The sequence below is a fragment of the Pagrus pagrus genome (genome assembly GCF_965226575.1).
Source record: "Pagrus pagrus genome assembly, chromosome: 8".
NCBI classification, from domain to species: Eukaryota; Metazoa; Chordata; class Actinopteri; order Spariformes; family Sparidae; genus Pagrus; species Pagrus pagrus.
Window position 1 is genome coordinate 1,997,547 of NC_140192.1, and position 20,475 is coordinate 2,018,021.

Genomic DNA, 20,475 nt, shown 5'->3' on the forward strand with positions numbered 1-20,475 from the left:
GAATTCAGGTCAACCTCCGACTGAACTCAGCACTCAGCAGAGACTCTGGAGACTGTAACGTGACGTTCATGAAGTAAAGTACATTTCCCCTCCAGCTCCAGTCAGCAGTCGTCTTCACAGAACAGAAACACCTGACGATGGAGGTCACCTCCGGATCAGCTGCAGTCAGGCTGATGAACAGGAGTGAAGATAAATCCACTTGTTAATCCCACAAGTTAAAAATAGTAATCTCTGAGCAGAATCTGATGTGACTCTCTTGTTTTGTTTCGGTAGAGATTACACACAGTATTGTGCGTTTAAGTAATTGTACACGTTTTACTTTAACAGTGTTACGTTATTTTAAGTTGAAACACGACCCTTCTCTTTGTGTACAGTCCCTAAGCAATGAGACTGAGTCGATCACTGGGTTAGTTGTCCCTAAATAACTCTCAGATAATTAAATTTGTAAATGGAGGATTATGTAACTGAACAACAATGTGGGAGTTACAGATTAAGACAAACAGTCGAGTGTATGGAAGAATTAAAAAGTGGCTTCACACCTTTGACCCTGAAATGCATCAGGGAAGCAGTCGATCGCCTTGTGATTCAGGAGGCAGTTTAAAAATAAACTAGCAGCACCGCCGTGTCACAGCGAGCCTTGTGAGATGGTAAAGGTAATCTTAAAGTGTGGGCATAGCAGCGGTGTAACTCTCGGGGGAAATCAAGAGCTTTCGCAGCTGCCCTGCCCGCCAGCAGTGGCAACACAACTCTAAAATGACAGGGCAGCGTGCCGGCGGACGAAGACAGACAGACAGAAACTTTGAGCTCAAACTTAAATCGAAATACTTCAAATACACCGGGAGCTGGTGGGTGAGACAAAGCCGCATGTTTCCAGATAAATACACCGCTGCCTGAAGTGCAGCCGAACATGAAAGCACATCTACCTTTCACCCTGCGAGTTGAGATGAGCCGTACATCTGTTAGTTTTGAAAAGGTAAATATTCCCACTTGTTTTTGTGTTATGCCAACCGCGCCGCATCCACGGGAGGAATATAGGTTAGACTCCGCCAAGAGCGAAAACATCTGGCCTGATTTTTATTGGATTTTGGATGATTTAAGTAAACAAGCGTACACAGTTACTGATTTCGCATCGCATAGGCGTTAAAAAGGATGTTCAAGAAGCACACAAAATGGAGAAGCCATCAGGATTTTCTTTTTTACACCTCTACACTTTATTGTGCTTTTATGAGTCTTGTAAATGTAGACAGCTCCCTCGGTGACGTCCCGAATCCCGCAGAAAATAAGATCACTGGATGAAATCAATGGAACAGAATGAGAGATGAGAGCGTTTTTAAGCCCACAAAATATAAAGTGTTAGATTTCCCGGCTCATGTTGACAGCTCCGAGGAGGGAGAAAATAGCTTGTGTCTGCTTTCTGAGGAAAAAGTGCCAACAGATTGTCAGAAAGACCGGTGTGTTGTCCAAACAGATAAAATGTCAAGTGAATAACAAGCCAAAAAAGCCCATCTCTTGCCATTATCTTGACACTTTTCATTTTTGAAAATTAAGTCGGTGATAGGACTGGATATAAATACAAGTCAGTCAGCCTCGGTGAGGACCGCAGAGCCTGTTGTTCTGCACCGTGCAGGCTTCGACATGGTGCTTTAAAAAGTGATTTTCCCCAGTGACCCTCTGACATGCCTGAGCCTGCACTAAATTGTCAACAGTTATATATTTTTGTGAATCATTTCAAGGTTTTCCCGCAACCCCAAATCATCTCGCCACCTGTAAAATCACCGAGCAGCCCTCCATGATGAAAATATCTCCAGCTTCTGTCGTGTTTCTGTGAGTCACACGGCAGATTCAAGACGTGCTCTGGGTGATAATTATTTTTTCCAAGTTTGTGTGCTAATGCTGTTGGAGACAGTAGTTTCCCACAAGTGCTTATCAAGTGAAGCATCGTGAGTCATCGGCCTGTTGGTGTTAACGCATGTGAACGCGTAAGTCTAAGATGCTCTTCTTCAACATTTCCCGTCCTGATTCCTCTCACCAAACCCTCCTCTAACTCTCGAAGTGAGCGCAGTTTGTGCAATCTATCAGCGTCGTTAAACTGTTTCGTGTGTGCGGCCGCGGAGCGCTAAATCCTCCAGCAGCGTGAAGCTGTCACATGTCATAAGCAGATATATCCCCGGCACTGAAGAAAAGCACCAGGTGGAGCGTTTACAAGATGTCTGTCACCGAGGGATCATAAGAAAATCTCAACATACACAAGTGTGCAGTCAATCAATGCATCATTCACCTGCGATCATGATGTCACATGACTGATTTTATACAATCAGCTTTAATCTTGAATTTAATGATCTTGAAATCTAACAGATACTGTACATTCCTATTTTGTTCCCTTTCCCCAAAAAACAAGGAAATACAAGGAAAATAACATTTCTGTTAAAAAAGGAATATATATAATAAATACAGTCTGTAATTTCATGTCACAAAACATTAACAAAGCTCTCCATTCTCACACAGAAGTATGCAGTTTACAGCGACACCAGGGACAACTTACCACTTAAATTTATATATATATGAATAGTTTCTTGATTTCAGAGTTTTACACAATAAAAGCTTCTCATTTCTGTTGATTTTCGCAGCTGAAACTACATCTGTTGCTGGCAGATTTTAGCTAGCCGATTAAGCTAGCAGGATTAACCATTTACTCCATGAATTTGTTGAAAGTGACACATCCTCATATTAAAACGACTGAAAGGTTGATCGCCTCCTTGACCCAAAACAACATGACTTGGTTGCATGTTTGCAGTTTGGTTAGGTTCAGGAAAGATTGTAGTTTTGGTTTAAGTAACTACGTTGACAACTTCAGTTACAAATGTACCTATTTTATTGAGTTACTTACTTTGCATTATGTTCATGTTAAGAGAAAATAACTCAACGTTGTGTTTTGGTTTCACACCGGACACAAACAGCCGTCTCCTAGATTAACTTCCTGTGCTTTTACCCAACCGACCGTCTCCATCCTCGTCTCTGTACAGACTTTTTGCTCTTCATGCTGTTTCTCCTCTTTTTCAGCCACGATAATTACTACGGCAACAAGAGCCCACGCCCTCACAACAAACGCAAATATGAGTCTTAATAAGCTGCGTTCATATCTGACCTACATGAAAACGTCTCTGGCTGACTGTTTTAAATGTTTTTAATTGACTCCTTTATTTTACATGCCTACATGATATCACACTAACAGACGGAGGTTAATGCTTCAGCCTATGTGCCAAGTAAAAACATCCTCACCAGCTGAAAATCGATGTTGTCTGCTGTGACCTGTGACCTCAGAAAAAGTAGTTCACTAATGGGCTGCAAAACAATCGACCGCTTTGCACGATGTGATGTCGCCGTGTCGCTCCTACAGCTTCATAATTATGTAGCTCCGGCACCATAATTTCATCTGACAGATCATGTTTTCATAATGTCGTAGCTTTGAAACTCGGGACAATGAAAAAAACAGAAAAACACACACGTTAGAGAGATTATGTGTTCAACGTTTTGGAAAGGTCCATTTCAACACAAAGCATCTTTATCTGAACCTAAACAAGCCTCCTGACCCGCTCAGCTGCAGACGCCTGGCAGAGCAAAGCTTAAAGTTTAAAGCAACATTAATTATTATGTTCTAGGAACAAAACCAACGCGGCGACACCAGATAAAGCCGTTACTGGTGGCATTTCTTTTTTTCTTCAGGTGGCAAAGTCAAGTCATGAATAGTTAATGTGCGTGAAATGTTGTTGATCCAATCGTAACTCTGACCGTGACCCTCTCTGTGTGGTCATGTGGACGTTAAAGGGTTTGACATCTGAAGTTCACTATGATTAGATGAACAGTGTTTGTCGACCTCGCCGCAGATACAGACAGTTTAATCCAGTTCTTACACTTCTGCTCTTGTGTTCATGTCGTTGGACGGACACGACCCTCCTGACTCTTTACATTCAGACTATTTTCTCCTGCAGCTTCATGCTCGGCGTTTCAACACGTGCAGGAATCTAAAGCTTGACAGCCTCGCTGCGCTGAGCTGCTAAAATATGATTCGACGATCGCTGCTCTAACGGTATATTCCCAGCTGACAAACGTTTCCAATTATATCACATTTAGCTTTCACCATTTTCACGGCACAACATGGAGCTGCTGTCTGTTATTATCCAGGATCTTAATTGGGTATTGTTTCAGACACAAGTTTTTTCTTTCCTGGAAGTCACATAAAGGTCCTGAAGACAGTTGGTTTGTTACGTCATGTTATCGGACACACAGTAATGAAGCAGGAGAAAAAACTGTGAAAGTTGCCTTCAGGGTCTTGATCACTACAGTAAAAACCAGACATATGGTTTTAAATCAGACTTGCCTTCAGCGCTTTTCAGTCTCGACCACCTACGCAGCTTTTCTAAATGCAGCAGACAGTTGTTTGGGTTGATGAATGACACTGTTACTGGTCATTTACCACAGTTTTATTTACCATATATTATAATGCAACATCTTGTAAAAAGCACACATGTAGATATATGAGTGCACAGTCAGATAACTTGTTGAAGAACACAGTTAAAAACAGAAACCATTAAGTACAGGAGAGATTTTAAATGGATGGTGAAAAGTAAATATCTCAACTCCCAGTGCACCAAGATCTGTTTATTTTTCATCTGTTTATCTCTTCAGCTCCATTAAATTAATTACGTGATAAACATCACAAATCATTCAGGAAATCAAAAGTCACCATGTAAATTATACTTACTGCCGGCGAGATGTGTAGGCTGTACATTTTATATGACAATTACTTATTTTCTGACTTGTTTCTCTCGTCGTGGGTAATTTCATTTGGTGGGGCTCATTTCTTGAGCTGCAGAGAGACCTCTGACTGACAGCGTGATTAAAAAAAAAAGCAGCAGAAAACCTTTTAGCTTGGCTGATCTTTCATTTGTTCTGCTACTCAGTTGCTTATCATGCTGTTTCCCTGCTCTGTTTATAGCATTTTGCATTTGATTACTGAACCTGACGCAGCAGAGAGGTGCCCAGATGAGGAGAAGTCGAGGAAAAATGTTTAATAAGATTAAAAAAATCATTAAATTATTATCCTTAATACTCCTCGGGAGGCAGAGCAGAACGTGGAAAGTCATGCTGCTGTTCAGCCTCCTTCTCTAATTGAGGACACTGAGGGTCAGGTAGGTCAGAAGCTCGCTAATCAATACTGCTGCACCCCTTTATTTCCACCGAGAAATATTTTCATTTTCATTACCCTGGCTCCAGGATGCTCTGCAGTAGATTAATTGTCTCTTTTGCTTCTTTACCAGACCCAGTTTCCTCCCACATAACCTCCTTTTTCATCTGAGTGCTCCACTGGTTCTGTGCAGCAGACATACAGTACAGTAATTTGGACACAGAGCCTCACAGTGTCCCCAGCTCACTGGTGAAAGGAGTGGGTCTGGGGGCAGGGCAGCACAGGCTCAGAGGGGAGGGCAGCCATTAGCCCCGGGTGGTATTTGGCTGGCCTCGGACCTCTCGGCGCCTGAGTTGGGGGCTCCATGCCCATGTCGAGGCGCAGTGACAGGTGGGCATGGCAGTAATCCAGAAGCGACGGCTCACACCTGTACAACGTCAGAGCACTCAGCTGCCGCGGGACCTATAGACGCAAGCAGGAAGCAGAAGAAGGGAAAGGAGAGAAGAAGAACATTTAAACCTTTTAAATCAGCCAAAAAAATCCCCCGTTTCAACATTTTATTCAGTCAGAATATTTGGAATTGGCTTAATTCACTTCATGCAGTCGTGGCACAGTGCTGTCATTAATGCAGCCTTGGCTGCTGCTGTAGTGTGCGCCCCAAGACCTGAAATCTGTGGCGCTCAAACACCCACTTTCAGCCGGAGTGATTTATATGCAAGATGAAAGCCTTAAGCAAGAGTGCACACATATTTTCTGCCCTCTTTTAAATGGAGTCAAGGCTCCATTTAGAAGAGAGTGCTTATTACATTACAAGCACTTTGCTGATTCAAAGACCTCTCTTAGTTTTATGTGCTAGTGTGGTCTGAATTATGTCAATTAAAAGGCACAAAGCTGCGTCGTGGTCTGTGCAATATTGATATTAATATTTCTAATGACTATTAATGCCTTCACGCAAAATATGGATGCACTCATGCATCTTCAAATGCAACAAAGCAACAGTAACACAGTGTGAAGAAACGTTCATGTTTGATGACGCACATGCAGCACTTGAATGCACTTCAGTCAAGTTCACTTCCACATGGAGATATATTCTGCATATTCTTCATTAACGCTCGCAGTCTGATGCAGTGTGGTGAATGGCTGTTAAAGGTCGGGCTGGAAGGTTATTCTGAAGCTGTTATATTCATAGAAACTCTCATAACATCTGAACAGCAATCAATAAATCAAATGTTTTGACAAATAAAAACAAAACATTTGTGGCTGTTGCAGACCTTTAATTCACCCTCTGTACGATCAGTGATGCCACAATCAGTGAAGCCATAATGTCTGATAATTTGACCATTTTATGACGCTAACATTAGTAGCTAGTTTTCATTTACGCTCTCTAAGTTCAGTTTATTATCTGACATAATCAGGATGGTAAAATATGGATCTTATGTCTGATGTGACCTCCTGTCCAGCAGTCATGCTCGGTGCAGGCTCTGATGATGATACGGGAACACGGCTGAGAGCTTAAACGATCTCGCTGAGGTATGTTGAATGTCCACTTATTTATTTAATTAGCTTAGCTCACGGCCTTCAAGGTTTTCATGCTGTCTTGTCATTAAAGTTTTATCAATGAGCTATTCATGATTCAAGGATACTTTATTGTCATCGTACTGATGTGCAAAACATCAACACAATGAAATACCATGGCACTGTTGGAAAACAATATAAAAAAGAGCAAAAATAACAAAAAAAGAAGATGAAAAATATAAAATTATCAGCCTGTTTTGAATACGATGTAAATAAATACGATGATATTCCTCTAAAATAGAATAATTTTAAGCCTCTGGTGCAATACTTTTACATTTCCCATCTGGCGAGCACTCATTTCTCATGTAGTCTTCCACAAGGCTAGGTGGCTATATTGCTAAAGCTATTAGTGAGCTAGGTGCACAAAAACTGCAGAGGTGGACAGACTAACATGCTAGCTTGACAGCAGTGAGTATTAACAATAGCCATGATCTTTGTTTACGTTCATTATCATAATGTTTTAGGTGTTTTCGTACATTAGCACGTTAGCAAGTAGCACAAAGCACACAGCATAGATCCAACTATTAAAATCTGGACACAGCATTGGGGCCCTGTTAACTCCTAAGAAAGCTGCTCAGTGGTGCACGAAGCCAAAACAGCTCGACTTCCTGTCTGTAAAAAGCTTCTGGTTTAGTGCCCGGCGAACTTAAATGGGAATAAAATAATCTAGTTGTGCTCTTCTAGACTTTCCTAATGTTATCGGACCAAAAGGCTCAAATCATGATAGTGAAACGAGTCATTTCAGGAGGGTTGAGACCATTTTACAGCAGCTGCTTTCACACTGTACGCTCACATACATCTTCCTGGGGGTTTGGCACAAAGCCCCTGAGCCAAAGAACAGGATTGCTGCAGCAGCAACAGTCTTGTTTAGCGGCTAACCCAGTTAGCACAAAGCACACACCCACAGCAGTGACTGCTGGGTCTGATAGCCCTTTCTGAGGTACGTTTGTGTCGGCAACTTTGCTTGTATTAATATGCTTGTGGTATTTATTTCTGTATTTATTAGAGTAAAAGAGCTAACAGAGGTTGTTGAACGCTGCTACCACATCTTTTTTGATTGGATACTTTTAAACATTAGCTGTGGTGTTAAACCATTTGTGCTATTCCTACTGTGAAGCCTCAAACCTCATCATAATGTGTGCAGAACCTGTTGTTATTTTATTGGCTCACAAAAGGCTTGATTCGATGCAGAGACGTCTTTTATCTCCGTGTCTGATGAGGTCAGGTTTCACAGCGCCATCACTATTCAGACCCTTAACTGTAAAATCACAGCTTACAGAAGGTCATGTTTTCCTATCAGGAAACGATCCGGCTCCGTTTGCTCTTTGCTGTAATAGGAAGATTAGCTGAAAACACTCTATTGTCAAATCCAGCAGCTGAACTTTGCTCACTTATACTTCGGAGGACTTAATAAAATATTCATGAACAACAATGCTCCGAATGCAAAATGAGCAAAGTGTGCGGCGCCGTCTGGATCTGGGAGTTTCTCTGCACAGAGTATCGAGGGGAAAGGCTACATGCTGGGCTCCTTTCCTCCAATTATCGCAATAGTAAGAAAGTCAAACATGTAAGTGGTGAAGTCAATATAGATTTGGTTGGTCTGCTCTCTCTCTCTCTCTCTCTCTCGCTCTGTGTACAGTAACAGTTGGCAGAGCAGTCGCAACCTTTGTCTCTGCAGCATCTCCTCCTGTTTAACTTCCACGTTGCCAGTTTATCCCGGCTCAGATCCAAACGGTGCCGTAAAATAAACCGAGTCGCAGTAACTGAGACGGTAAAAGTCTTCTTTGTTTTACTCTACCTCCACAGATCTGTAAACACATAAACAAATACGTCTTTTAGAAAAGGTAAGAGGCTTTCACCGTGAAGGTTTTCTCACAATAGATAGTATGAATAGTAAAGAGACTTTAAACAGTTAAGAGTCTGTGTAACATTTTGTGTTTTTGAAGGATCTGTGTCAGTCAAACGAGAACATAAAACAGTTAAATCTGTGAGAGTGACTGCCTGTTTGTTGTGTCGGGGTATTTTTTTATGCTGTGCTTCAAACAGCGAGCTGCTTACCGTCACTGTGCCGATTGATTTAAACCTTCTCAAAGAACCCGACACAAGTGCCGGCTCATTTTTTATCATTATGTTCAGTCTGCGGCGAATAATGCATCAACGTCAAAGTTTTTGTCTGTGACGGCAATTCACTGTTTGGAATCAGACCTTTCTCTAAACCCAACGACGTGAAAAAATAAAAAATACTCACATTATCCAATAAATCTAACAAAACTGACACAGCAGAGGCTCCAGATTGTGCTGGTGTCGTAGTCGTCTCGCTGCTCCAGGCCAGGCTTGGACTTTGGATGAATTTCAGATGCATCTATTTAATTTTTTCAAAATGTATGCACGTATGCAAATGTTTGGGTTTTTATGCTCCCAATCAGAAAGCCGATGTATAGACACACACACACACACACACACACACACACACACACACACACACACTGGATCCCCCACAGCAGGTTTGGTGTTAACGTTTGTTAAAAACAACCACACTGTATAACAACCTCATTCTGTGATTTTATTGCCTCCTCCTCAAACACTTAAGTCACTTTCCTGCGTTTCCCAGCTCTTCGCTTGAACCATCACCGACTGCATCTCACACAGAGAGCCCCCTCAGCTCGCGGCTCACTAAGTAAGGCCGACATTTTTATTCACATGGAGCCGCTTACCATGTAATAAATTCTAATTCTTATTTCATTGGGTCTTTAATTTTTAGTGAGGCCTCCCTCAGTATTTTTTCCTCGAGCGCTGATGGTGAATATCTGCTGCTTTTCTCTCTTAAATGTAATAAAGCAGAAATTTACATTTTCCATTTCACTGGGATCTGTACCTTTTATACTTTTACATGTGACAAATGATTTGTTGTAGGATAGACAGCCTTTTTTGCTTTTTACTCATCAGTCTGGAGTAACTACTGATAGAACAGCTAAAAACCGACACCATCCCACAAAAATGAGGGAAGAAATACGACACAAAGGAAGCACGCGGCACGGTTTTCCCCGGTCACTATCCTCAGGTAACGGTTGAACAACGTGATTAACTGTGGGAACTCTTCACTGCGAGAGAAGAAGCAGTGAGCAAAGACGGTGAAGGAGTGTGATAGAAATTGAAGTAACATGACGGGTATTTATTCCGGTAGTTGTGTCAAAGTCTGTTCCCTCCGCTGATGTGTGTTTCCAAACACGCTAATGCTAATGTGATAATTAACGGGAGATGACGCCGTCTCACTGTCTCTGGAGTTTGCGTTTGAAATATGATGGAGGTAGAGAAAACAGCATGTTCAGACGTTCTAACTTAATACTGCCGTTGTGGACATCCGGGGCCTGGCAACATGAATCCATCACAAGATGGAGAGAAAACAGACAGAAGGTATTTCTGTCCATTACATTTGACTTTTAGCCTGCAATCTTACATTTGTCTGTCAGGACAGACACAAAACTGCTGAAGATGGGAGATATTTAACGTTGTTAGTCAGAGACCGCCTACAGTGAATCCTTTATTTCTTCACAACAGATACTTGAAGCAAATATCTGATCGAATATAGTTTAATTTCCCTTCCTTTATTCTGACTGTACTGGCCTCGTCTGCACTCGCCTTTGCCAAGTTGTCTGAAAGAGCACAGTGCGAGAAGACGAGAAGAAGCTTTGTTTGTTGAAACTAATTGATTATGAAAATAGTTGTTAGCTGCGGTCCTAATTAATTCTGTGAATTAATTAAAGTGGGAGTGAGACACCAGTTAAACAGCGAGCGCAGTGGTGGGTAGTGAAAGTGTGAAGTGGTGGAAACTGGGATCTCACACTTACAGTATGAATGTAAAGTCACGTATGTTGGCTCACGCTCCTATATAATATTTAAGACCGTGCAGACTTGTGGGGAGGACGTGCAGTTTGTCTAACATTTAGTTGTGACGATGGTGAGCTAAACATTATATCAGAGACCTACAGATGATGTCCAGTACGGATGCGATCAGTGTTTTGCAGATGGACGACCCTGTGCTGCGTCGGCACCCTGCTGCTTTGCCAGATTGACCTAAATCAAGTGATTTTCTACCACGCAGAGGTTTACAGTCCGTCTCAACGCATGCTAGAAGCCCCGTGAGGCCGTCACAGCAGTGCTTTGGGTTAGATGCTAATGCTACCATGCTAACATGCTCACAATGACAACAGAGGATGTCGTTCACTGTGTAGATTGTAAAGCCCACTGAGGGAACGTGACTATGATTGTGGGCTTCATATATACAATTGATTGGTGGTTAACAAGCTTCAGAGATTTCCATGTTTTGTTCTCCGACATAAACTCATCATTAAATGTCCACAGTTTAATTATGAAGCTCTTCCATGTGTTAAAAACAGTTAGCGGTTGCTAACGAGTGTCTAAATGAGACTACAGAGGTTGTCGGGGACATTAAACGTCCTCACAGCGAACACGGAGACTCATCTACTCACTAGTCCGTCTTTACAGGCCCACTTTAGTTACACACTTTTCTCACTCTGACTTTACAACTTGTACATTGATCAGTTTATAGAAACCTGGATAGTAATTGTGCAGTAAGACGCTCAGTGGTGGAGACGTTTAAGTCATGTGGCCGTGATGTCGTCTGTTTGTAACATTAGACTTCAAACATCACAAAGTGGTGTTCATCTGTGGAGATTATCTTGATGAACAAAACGTGTAAGAATCATAAACTTGTGTTTGTCACAGAGATTATTTTCTGCTATAATCCAAAATCCAATTCAGAAATCCCACATGCTTCAGTCAAAGGAACCGCGCCAACCTCCACGTTAGCCTTCAAAAGATAATAATCATCCCTCCAACTCGTGTTGAACTTGTGTTGCATATTAATCATTAAATGAATCTTGAAAGTCGGTGGAAATCTGCACCACATTTCAAGTCAATCCATCTGGTAGCTGTTCATATTCTGAAATGAACTGATGAAGCCCCCGCTTTTATATTTTGTTGTTCTGGTTATTATAAAGACAGCTAAGTGGTCACATTTTTAATTCCTACAGCTTCACAATGTCTTTCAATTAGCCGGTAAATTATTGTGCCTTATTTTTTCTTTGGTGAAAACACTAAACAGCTTCTCTGAATCACTGATGGTCTCTCTGGATGAGAACACTTCCTAATTACTACAACACAACATTCAAAATATCAAAACAAAGTCAATTAAGTTAATGTCAGCTCTCTTCGTGAGTCTTGATTCAGGTGGGACTCATTTCATCAGAATAAATGTTTTTCCATTTTTCGCAGCAGGTCAACAAAACACCGTCCTGCGTTTTAAAGCCGCTCCATTCACACGCAGCGGCTGCCGCCTTTTCTCGGCTCTTCATGAATGAGATCAAGTTTTTAATATCAGCATCTCTGAAGCAGCAAACAAAAACAGGATCAGTTTCACGTCTTAGCACAGAAGAAAAGAATGAAAAGCCTCTCTGGCCAAGCGAGCAGAGTGAGCGCTCAGGTTTAATCAGGAATATTGAGGAAATGTTGGCTGTTATGGTTGCAGCTCTTAGAGAGGTGACTCATTGGCTAGCATAGCTTGGAGAGCTGCCAGCAGAGCTGCTTAGAGCCCATCGCTGCATACACACAGCCTGAGGCATGATCACCATCTTACCTCAACTTCAGCAGCTCAGGAAGTCCTCTACAAACCAGCTGTGCACCACACAACCGCAGAAATATAAGATGAATTCAAATCTCTTGATTACAATAGCTACCTCAGAATAGCCTCGCTTCCTCCTGACAAGAGTAAGTCGTTATTCAGCGAGTCACTGGCTGCTGGCCAAGGCTATAAAGCGAGCATCTGGCATCGGCCCGATCTTGTCTTCACGTTATGTTAACGGTTTAAACTATTGCTGTTTACCCTGAAGTCAATTTCGAATGAAGAGTGTCCTTGAACGCAGGCTGCTACCTGTGGAAACTGCACCTCTGTTACAGCTGCTGTACTGCACGTCTATCCTGCCGAGGTGAACTCATCCCATTTCACTTTTATGATACATATCTGCTTTGCATCTTTCCTCTCAGCTCGAATGACTCATTGTTTATGAGCGGAAACCTCCAGCGTCTGAAAACTGTTAGAAATGATCTTGACTTGTTTTAAGCTTCACGTGGGAACAAACAAAAGAGATCTTTGTTGTTTTCTCAACTGATTTCTTTACAGTTTAGTTGTCTGGGCGGTGATAACACATACAGTGATAATAAAAAAAATAATAATTCAAGCGTGTTAGACAAAACAAAAATCATATAAATGACATAAACATGGAGGGAAAGTGCCAAAACATGACAAGTTAAATGAGACGAGGGCTGCTGCAGAGGCAGACAGTGAGAGTGTGGTTTTCATGCACTTTTGAGTCTGCCCTCAGCAAAACATAAGCACTGAAATCCTCACCCCAGGCAACATGACAAATTATTCACCAGCAGCTCTGGTGGCCTTTTCTGTCCAACACTGCAGAGTGTGGCACGAAACCAAACATACACCGGACACATCAGTGCAAAAGATGAATAAACACCACACCTTTTCTTTTGTCTCTCTCTGTCCATCCCTGAGTATTATTTATTTATGTATTTATACTTTGTTTAATCAGGAAGTCACATTGAGATCAAGGTCTCATTAACAAGTGAAAAATCAAATCAAACAAAATGAAGTAAAAAATAATGACTCAATCAAACTGAAGATGATTTAATTATACGATCACAGAGACGACAGCGTGACAAAGAAATAAAAATATATTCAGTAAAAACATTTATAAATCAAACCTCTCAACATATAATCAGCTGCATTAAGGTTTTTATTTTCGCACTATTCAAATAAATGAATAAACTAGAAAGGCACCCAGGCGAGTGCATACCTCCACCAAGGCCCAACACTCTCCTTTAATTCAATCACCGCTAATTAAATAACAAAATTAATAGCCCTGTATCGCTCTAAATTAAACCATCCATAATTGCTTACCATAATTTAAACTCACCTGACCGAGCATCTGCATCAAACTGTGCTCACTCATAGATGAGTACGCCTCGTCTTTTTCAACAAGATCCATATTTTACTCTCTGAGAAATTAATAAATCCAGGCTACATGTTTCCCCCTGTTCTCAGTCTTTATGCTAAGCTAAGATAGGCAACCGTGACTATTGCTGTAGCTTCATATTAACCGTAAAGACGCGATGGTGGCATTGATCCTCTCAGAGGTGTCGTTTCATCTGCAGGCTGAATGCAGATGAAACAAGATGTCGTTTAACGCTTCAAAAACATGAAGATCTGCAGCGTGGGAGAAAACTCCAGCATGTGACAGAACAGCTGAAGCTATTATTGAGACTTTAATATAGAAACAAGTCTCAGTTTTCTTTTTGCAGTCTACCTTTTTAAACCTTTCAAACATTCATAATTCTTTTTAATCCTTAACTTGCTGTTTTTGTTGTCTTTTTAATGCATTTGTTATCTCTGACTGTTTTTGCTTTTGCTTTATTGTCTTTTAAATTGCATTTCAAACATTCGCTTGATGTCCTAATGTCTTATTTTAATGTCTCCTCGCGTCTCCGTGAGGCACTCTGAGCTGCCTTGTGTCTGAATGGTGCTGTATAAATAAACCTGCCTTGTCTGTTATTGATTATGGAGATGTGCTGTATCTGAATGCCTCTGCTCATTGTCTTCACTTGCTGGATGGAGAGATTCACCACAAACTGCTGCTCTCTTACTCATCACTGAGTATTGATGGTTTGCTTTAGGTGCACTGCTGTTTTTATTTACAAACCGTTACTGAGAAACGTCCTGTTTACTTTTCTTCTCTTTTAAACTCACAGTCACAGTTTGTAGGTTTTCACTGCATGAAACAATCTACAGGCTGAACTGAAACATCACAATGTTGCACCACCCAACAATTTTTAAGCCGAGGTGAAATCCATCGGGTCCAGTTTGTCTGTGTGAAAATGTTTTATCTGAATATTTCTCTGTATTCTCTGATGCTGGAATTTCTAATTTTAATATAATACCTTGAATAATATTGATATTCGATACCATTTTCCATAACAAAGGGAAAAATTGACCCAACATTGAGGGTGTAATATTTCAGATTCTTATTAAAAGGTAAATAAAGGAAGGCTTGCACACTGTGTTTCAACAACAAAAGCATTTAAGTTCATTTTCACTTCTGGAGGAGGCAGAAGTGTGTCGGCGCTACAGTCGGGCTGCTGTCACACAGTGATGTTGTGATTGCGTATGTTATTGAAAAACTAGTAAAATCATGATGATGTGTTTCTCCTGGTCTCTGCCCAAAGAAACATGTTTTATTACATCTGGAGAACAAGGTTTGTAGGCCAGAGCATCTCTGCAGCGCTGCAACATTTGACCTTTATAAATTAATTGCAGTTCTTGTGATTTCGCTTATTTTGCGATTAATTGTGCAGCCTTACACTGCAGCTGTGCACGTGTCAGCTCGCTGTCAAAAACACAGGTACTTGTGTACTAATACTGCGAAAAATAAGTATTAAAACCATTTCAATTATTCAGATTTTATGTTCCCTGTTCCCTTTTAAAAGAGATCCGTGATCGCAGTCGTACTAACCTGATTAAATGAGGGCTCGATGCCTATTCGTCGATATCTTTAATTTATCGCTGTTATATTTTCTATGAGGTTGTGATCATTTTATATTATGAGTCAAATGTAGTGTAGAAGTGTAGAAGTGAGTGAAGTGAAGAGCATCACTTTCAATAACGGCACAAATAAGTGACATGAAAAACTAAAAAACCCTGATATAAAGAGGGAGATTACTGCGCTACAGACCTGACTGAAGTTTAAAATAATCCCTCTAAAGTCTGTCAGTAAATACGTCAGATTGTATCTCGATTTGATTTTTCTCCTCCCGCTCTAATTTAGCCCCTCGAGAATCCAACTCTCAGCAAAATGTCAAAATGCTCCTTTAACATCTGAAACTTTCACTGTCACATTAAAAACAGCTCTCTGGCAAAAATTCAGTGTTTTATAACAAAGATTCAATTAAAGCGTCTACTGAAGAGAACAATGACACAAACTCTTGTGACACAGCACACCAGCAATTATCTCAAACTCCCGAGCTATTAGCTTTGGATTGCTAATAGAAAACATCCACATAGGTGGTCCCCTCTGCTCTGCTCTGAATGTAGGTCAAGCTGCTGCTAAATGATTCCCAATTAGGTGATAGGCAGCTGCACCATGCCAGCATGCCTCAGACTGGCACGGGAGGCATGAGCTCTCATTGGCATATTAACAACATCCTCCGCCTCCGAAGCTGTGCTGCTGCTCTCTGTCAGCTGGATAATTCACTCAGTGGTCAACGCTGCGGCGAGAGAGCACAGACAAGCCTCCATTATCATCGCCGTCTATTAGGCTACACACTCATGGATGCTGAATGGCATGCTAATGGCCACGGACCCCACGGCCCTGATTGTTGCTCAGGGGGGATAAATTGAAAAATGACTTCAGGGTGATTGACACAGACATGAAGCTGGAAACAATCATCCAGTAAACTTAATTAACTGAGGGCAAACTGTGGGAGAAAAACACATTCTCATATTGTGTAGTGTCCATGTTCTGTATTATTAATGTTGTAAGGCTCAATCTCATTTTCGAGTCATTTCGAGCACCCGTGTCCCGCGACCAGACGTTTCCCAACATGCCGTCAGCAGAAGAAGGTCGACCCAAATGCAAGAGACGGCAGACCAGCTGCAGAACATTTATTCAAAATAAACCACGGGAAGAGGATAACTGAACAGCAGGCTCAGGCAAACACAAAGACTGGACTTAAATACAGAGTAAAATAATGAGGCGATGTGTTGTTGGTGGAGAGAGGCGGAGAAACACAGGTGAGGGTAATGAGAAGGGGATGCAAGAGAGCAGGAAAGAGCTGATAGGCCGAGAACAACACTGTGAACAGGGCTGGGCTAATGAAGGAAAAGCAGAGCAGGTGTGGAGCGAAAATCAGGCTGGCAAACAGACAAACCTCTGAAAACACACAAAAAGAAGACAGACATGACAGCGCCGTGACATTTATCTGACTGCTGCAGTGCCATTTCAAAACATGCTGTTCAGCACAGATCATCTGGTACTGTGAGGAGTCTACAGATCCGGGCTGAAGCCTCAGACTCGTCAGGGCCACCCTGATAATGTCAAATATTTTTGATATTTAGGTTTTAAAAATCTGGATGATTTCATCCACAACAACCGATGTCAGCGGCGTCCCGGAGCAGCTGGTGTGCTGCCAAGCAACAGTACACATTCAAGCCCTTGAGGCTAGCGTTGAGATCTCACCTCCAGTTCTCTCTGGAGAACAGAAAACCTGAGCTGACCTTCTGCTCTTGTTTATTTCTCACTGCAGCAGGTTGTTGCACCACGCTAGTCTCCATTATGTTTACGTCTGCTTCACCACGAGATCATGTGAGAGGGATCACGTGTGAAGCCACGCCCCCACTGCTGCAGTGGCTGTTTATTAAAAATGTATTATTGAACGTGGTGTTTAAATGGCACCACATCGGACACTGCACTTCATTGTGTCTACAGCAACAAGCCTGCCAAGTGTGAAGTAGGTCGTTTGGATGGTTCTTGTTCGATGTGAATATCAGACGGACTGTTAGATGGACTTTATCTGATGCAGAAAAATATGGAAGCATTACCTGGACACTAGCGACACTAACCTTAACAACCTGTGCTCCTTGCTGTTCTGCACTGATAATCAAGGAGTGGTACCGGGTGCAGCAACTTCACTGCTGGACTCAGGCCATGTGTCCAAATAGATTTTTTTTTTATTGCACCGCCCAGCGTCTTTTTTTTCCAACGCTTCGCCTTTTTTGTGCTGCTGCTCCGAGTTGAAAGTCTCTCAACTGTCATACAGTTGTCAAATAAAACACAAACAGATAGTAAACCTGAAAGGGGCGGTGTGTTGTCAAGATATAAGATAAGACACGGGTCCAATAAAAACTGGAAAGTCTAGAAGAGCTGCAAGATTAAATAAATCTGTCTCTATTTAAGTTAGCTGGGCGCCAAACTGGTCTCCAGTGCACACGCTCTGTGGGCCGACAACACGGACGATTCAGATATGTTTATGCTCAGAAAGTCGAACTTTTCGGGTTTAAAGCTCCACTGAGCAGCTTTCATAGGAACGAAAGGGGCTCCACCTCCAACACTGTGTCCAGGTGTCTGGATACGTCCATGGGGAGGAGCAAGGGGGTGTCTCGTGATTGTCTTTAAATGTGCATGAGAACAACAGCATGTCTGCACAATAAAACATAATATTTAATAAATCACACAGCAGATTTAACCGACAGCGGACCACGAGCATCGTCCCTGTGAGGCCTGACCAACCAGCAGAGAGGAAAAATAACTGACATCCATCTGAAAGGAAACCATAAGTTGTATATTCTCAACACCGCATGTACAGGAATTCCAGAAAGATGATCTTTTGCTGACTTTAATATTCACCATGTAATTACATTTCTATTTGAAAAGCGCTTTGCATTTGTCAAAATAACCATAATCCTTCAGATGTGGGGATTTATCTCCTCCTAATGCTGCTCATCCCATTTTCTGCTCATCAATGTTGGCAGAGCACGCCGAGATTTACTGTTATTTACTGGACGGACAATTTATGAGTCAGTATGGAGTCTTTCCTGATGTATAGAGATATAAGTACCCTGAATGCGGATGCCAAGAAATATATAGATGCATAGATTAATCCTGATTCAACGGGAGGCACATACAGAGCTACTGTGTTTGGTTTCATTCTCCCTCGCTGACTGTTTTTCTCTTTACACTCCCACACACATTGCACACACACACACACACACACACACACACACACACACACACACACACACACACACACACACACACACACACACACACACAGTGACTACGTGCTGATGCTGCTTGTCAAAACAGTCATTAAATGCCTCAATCCGGAAAAACGAGAGATACATAGTTTGGAAGGTCACCGCTGTTTACTCGTAGCTGTGACGGTATCATAGTGTTTTTATCGTTCTTTCACATTTTATCTGAAGCTTCACAGTTAATTCACCTAACGCACGACATGCACATAAAGCAGAGCTGAACGCTGCCGTCCCTCTGTGACATGCATCGTACTGAGGTCTGAATATTTCCGTCCTTGCTGCAATTTCAATAATCTTTTTATGACAAGAGAAATAAATCGACAGCGTTCAGACACAGAAATAATCCAATTTGACAGAATGCCAGATGTTCCACTGACATGATGAACAACATGTAACGTACGTATTTCTCTTTTCTTTTGTTATCTATGAATCGACATGCTGGTTTTTATTTGATTCAGTGACATTAAACCAACTCTGCTTTGAAGGGGCAGATATAATTATGTGTTTTTCTGGCCTTGAATTGTCCAACAAAGACTCAACTATGAAAATTACCAAAATATTTTGAGAATTTCACTTTTAATGATCAGAAAACTTTCAGCTCAGCTCATCTGAACAAACTCCTGACTGTCAGGACTTCGTCCGGGCTGTTAAAATACACTTAAAGCTGCTGAAATCAATATTTTTATATTTATAATAATTCACACGACTGTTTGTTTGTATGTTAGAGAATAAAGCCACTGAATGAAGGAACCAGGCAACTTCCCTGACTCTGTCTAACTTCACTTCATCATTTCACATTATTATTACATCTTATACAATATAACCTTTAATATCATGTGGTTGATTACACTGATATTACTTCTTTATTCATTATTTATCTACTTTTCAAAATCACTGCCAATATCACTTTTTTCTATTTTAGTTCATTGTTAGTTTACTCTTATTCTACTAGGCACAGGTTTTATCATTTACTCCTTAAACACTTTATATTTTGTATATTCACTAATATTTAATACTCTATTGTGTTTATCCTCCTAAAAACTGGGCCCAGTGTGAGACCCAGACCCGGAGAACCCTCTGGTTGTTATTGTAATATTTTGTCTCGTCTTATCTGAAGCCAGAAGACTAAACAATTTATGAATCTCCACTAACTTGAGTTGGAACTTTTCGACTATCTTGCAAAGAAAACTACGTCTTCATCTCTCAAAATGCTCAAATTCAATAAAGTGTTTGAAACTTTCTGCATTTTAGTTTCACATGTTTGTAAAAGGGATGAAAACTCTTCTAACCAGCTCAGTGAGACTGTGAATTATAACTTGGCCCACATCTCGTCACATGAATGTGTGACGCTGCTGCTGGAGGACAAATTTCATCTGGCAACTTTTGGAAGAAACCAAATTTTGCAGGGAGAGGGGTGAGTGACTATCTACTGTCTACGACATAGTTACAAGAATACGTTTGATTAATAATGTAAAATTATCATAAATACATATTATTATAAAATAAACTCATAACAATATAAAAACTACAATTGTCAGCCAGCTCTGCAGATCCCTTCAGCTCGACGGAGCTTTTCAGCATCTGTTCATTGTTCGTTGTTCTGGTTTTTGGACTTTTCATGTTTGGTTTTCTCTCTCTCTCTCGTCCCACTCAAAGAAAAACTTTTTTGGCTTTTTCCAGTGAAAACTTCTCATCACCACACTGCAGACAGACACAGCTAGAGACTTGCTGCCGATGGTGGTGACAAACTAAGAGCTAAAGAGCCAAATACTTCCCTCAGGAGTTCATAGAAACCAAAAGTAGAATTAAAATAAACATG

General features: G+C 41.3%; 1 protein-coding gene across 2 annotated transcripts in view; it reads right to left on the minus strand.

Moving 5' to 3' along the window:
- Window positions 1-2,301: 2,301 nt before the first annotated feature.
- Window positions 2,302-20,475, minus strand: part of LOC311261059 (leucine-rich repeat transmembrane neuronal protein 4) — a 61,697-nt gene continuing 43,523 nt past the window's right edge. Inside the window, exon 3 of one of the 2 annotated variants that reach the window (XM_084359436.1) lies at window positions 2,302-5,647. In XM_084359436.1, coding sequence (XP_084215562.1) covers window positions 5,429-5,647 — 219 coding nt within the window. In that variant the 3' untranslated portion in view covers window positions 2,302-5,428. The remainder of the gene's footprint in view (window positions 5,648-20,475) is intronic. The other variant, XM_084359437.1, reaches the window with a different exon arrangement.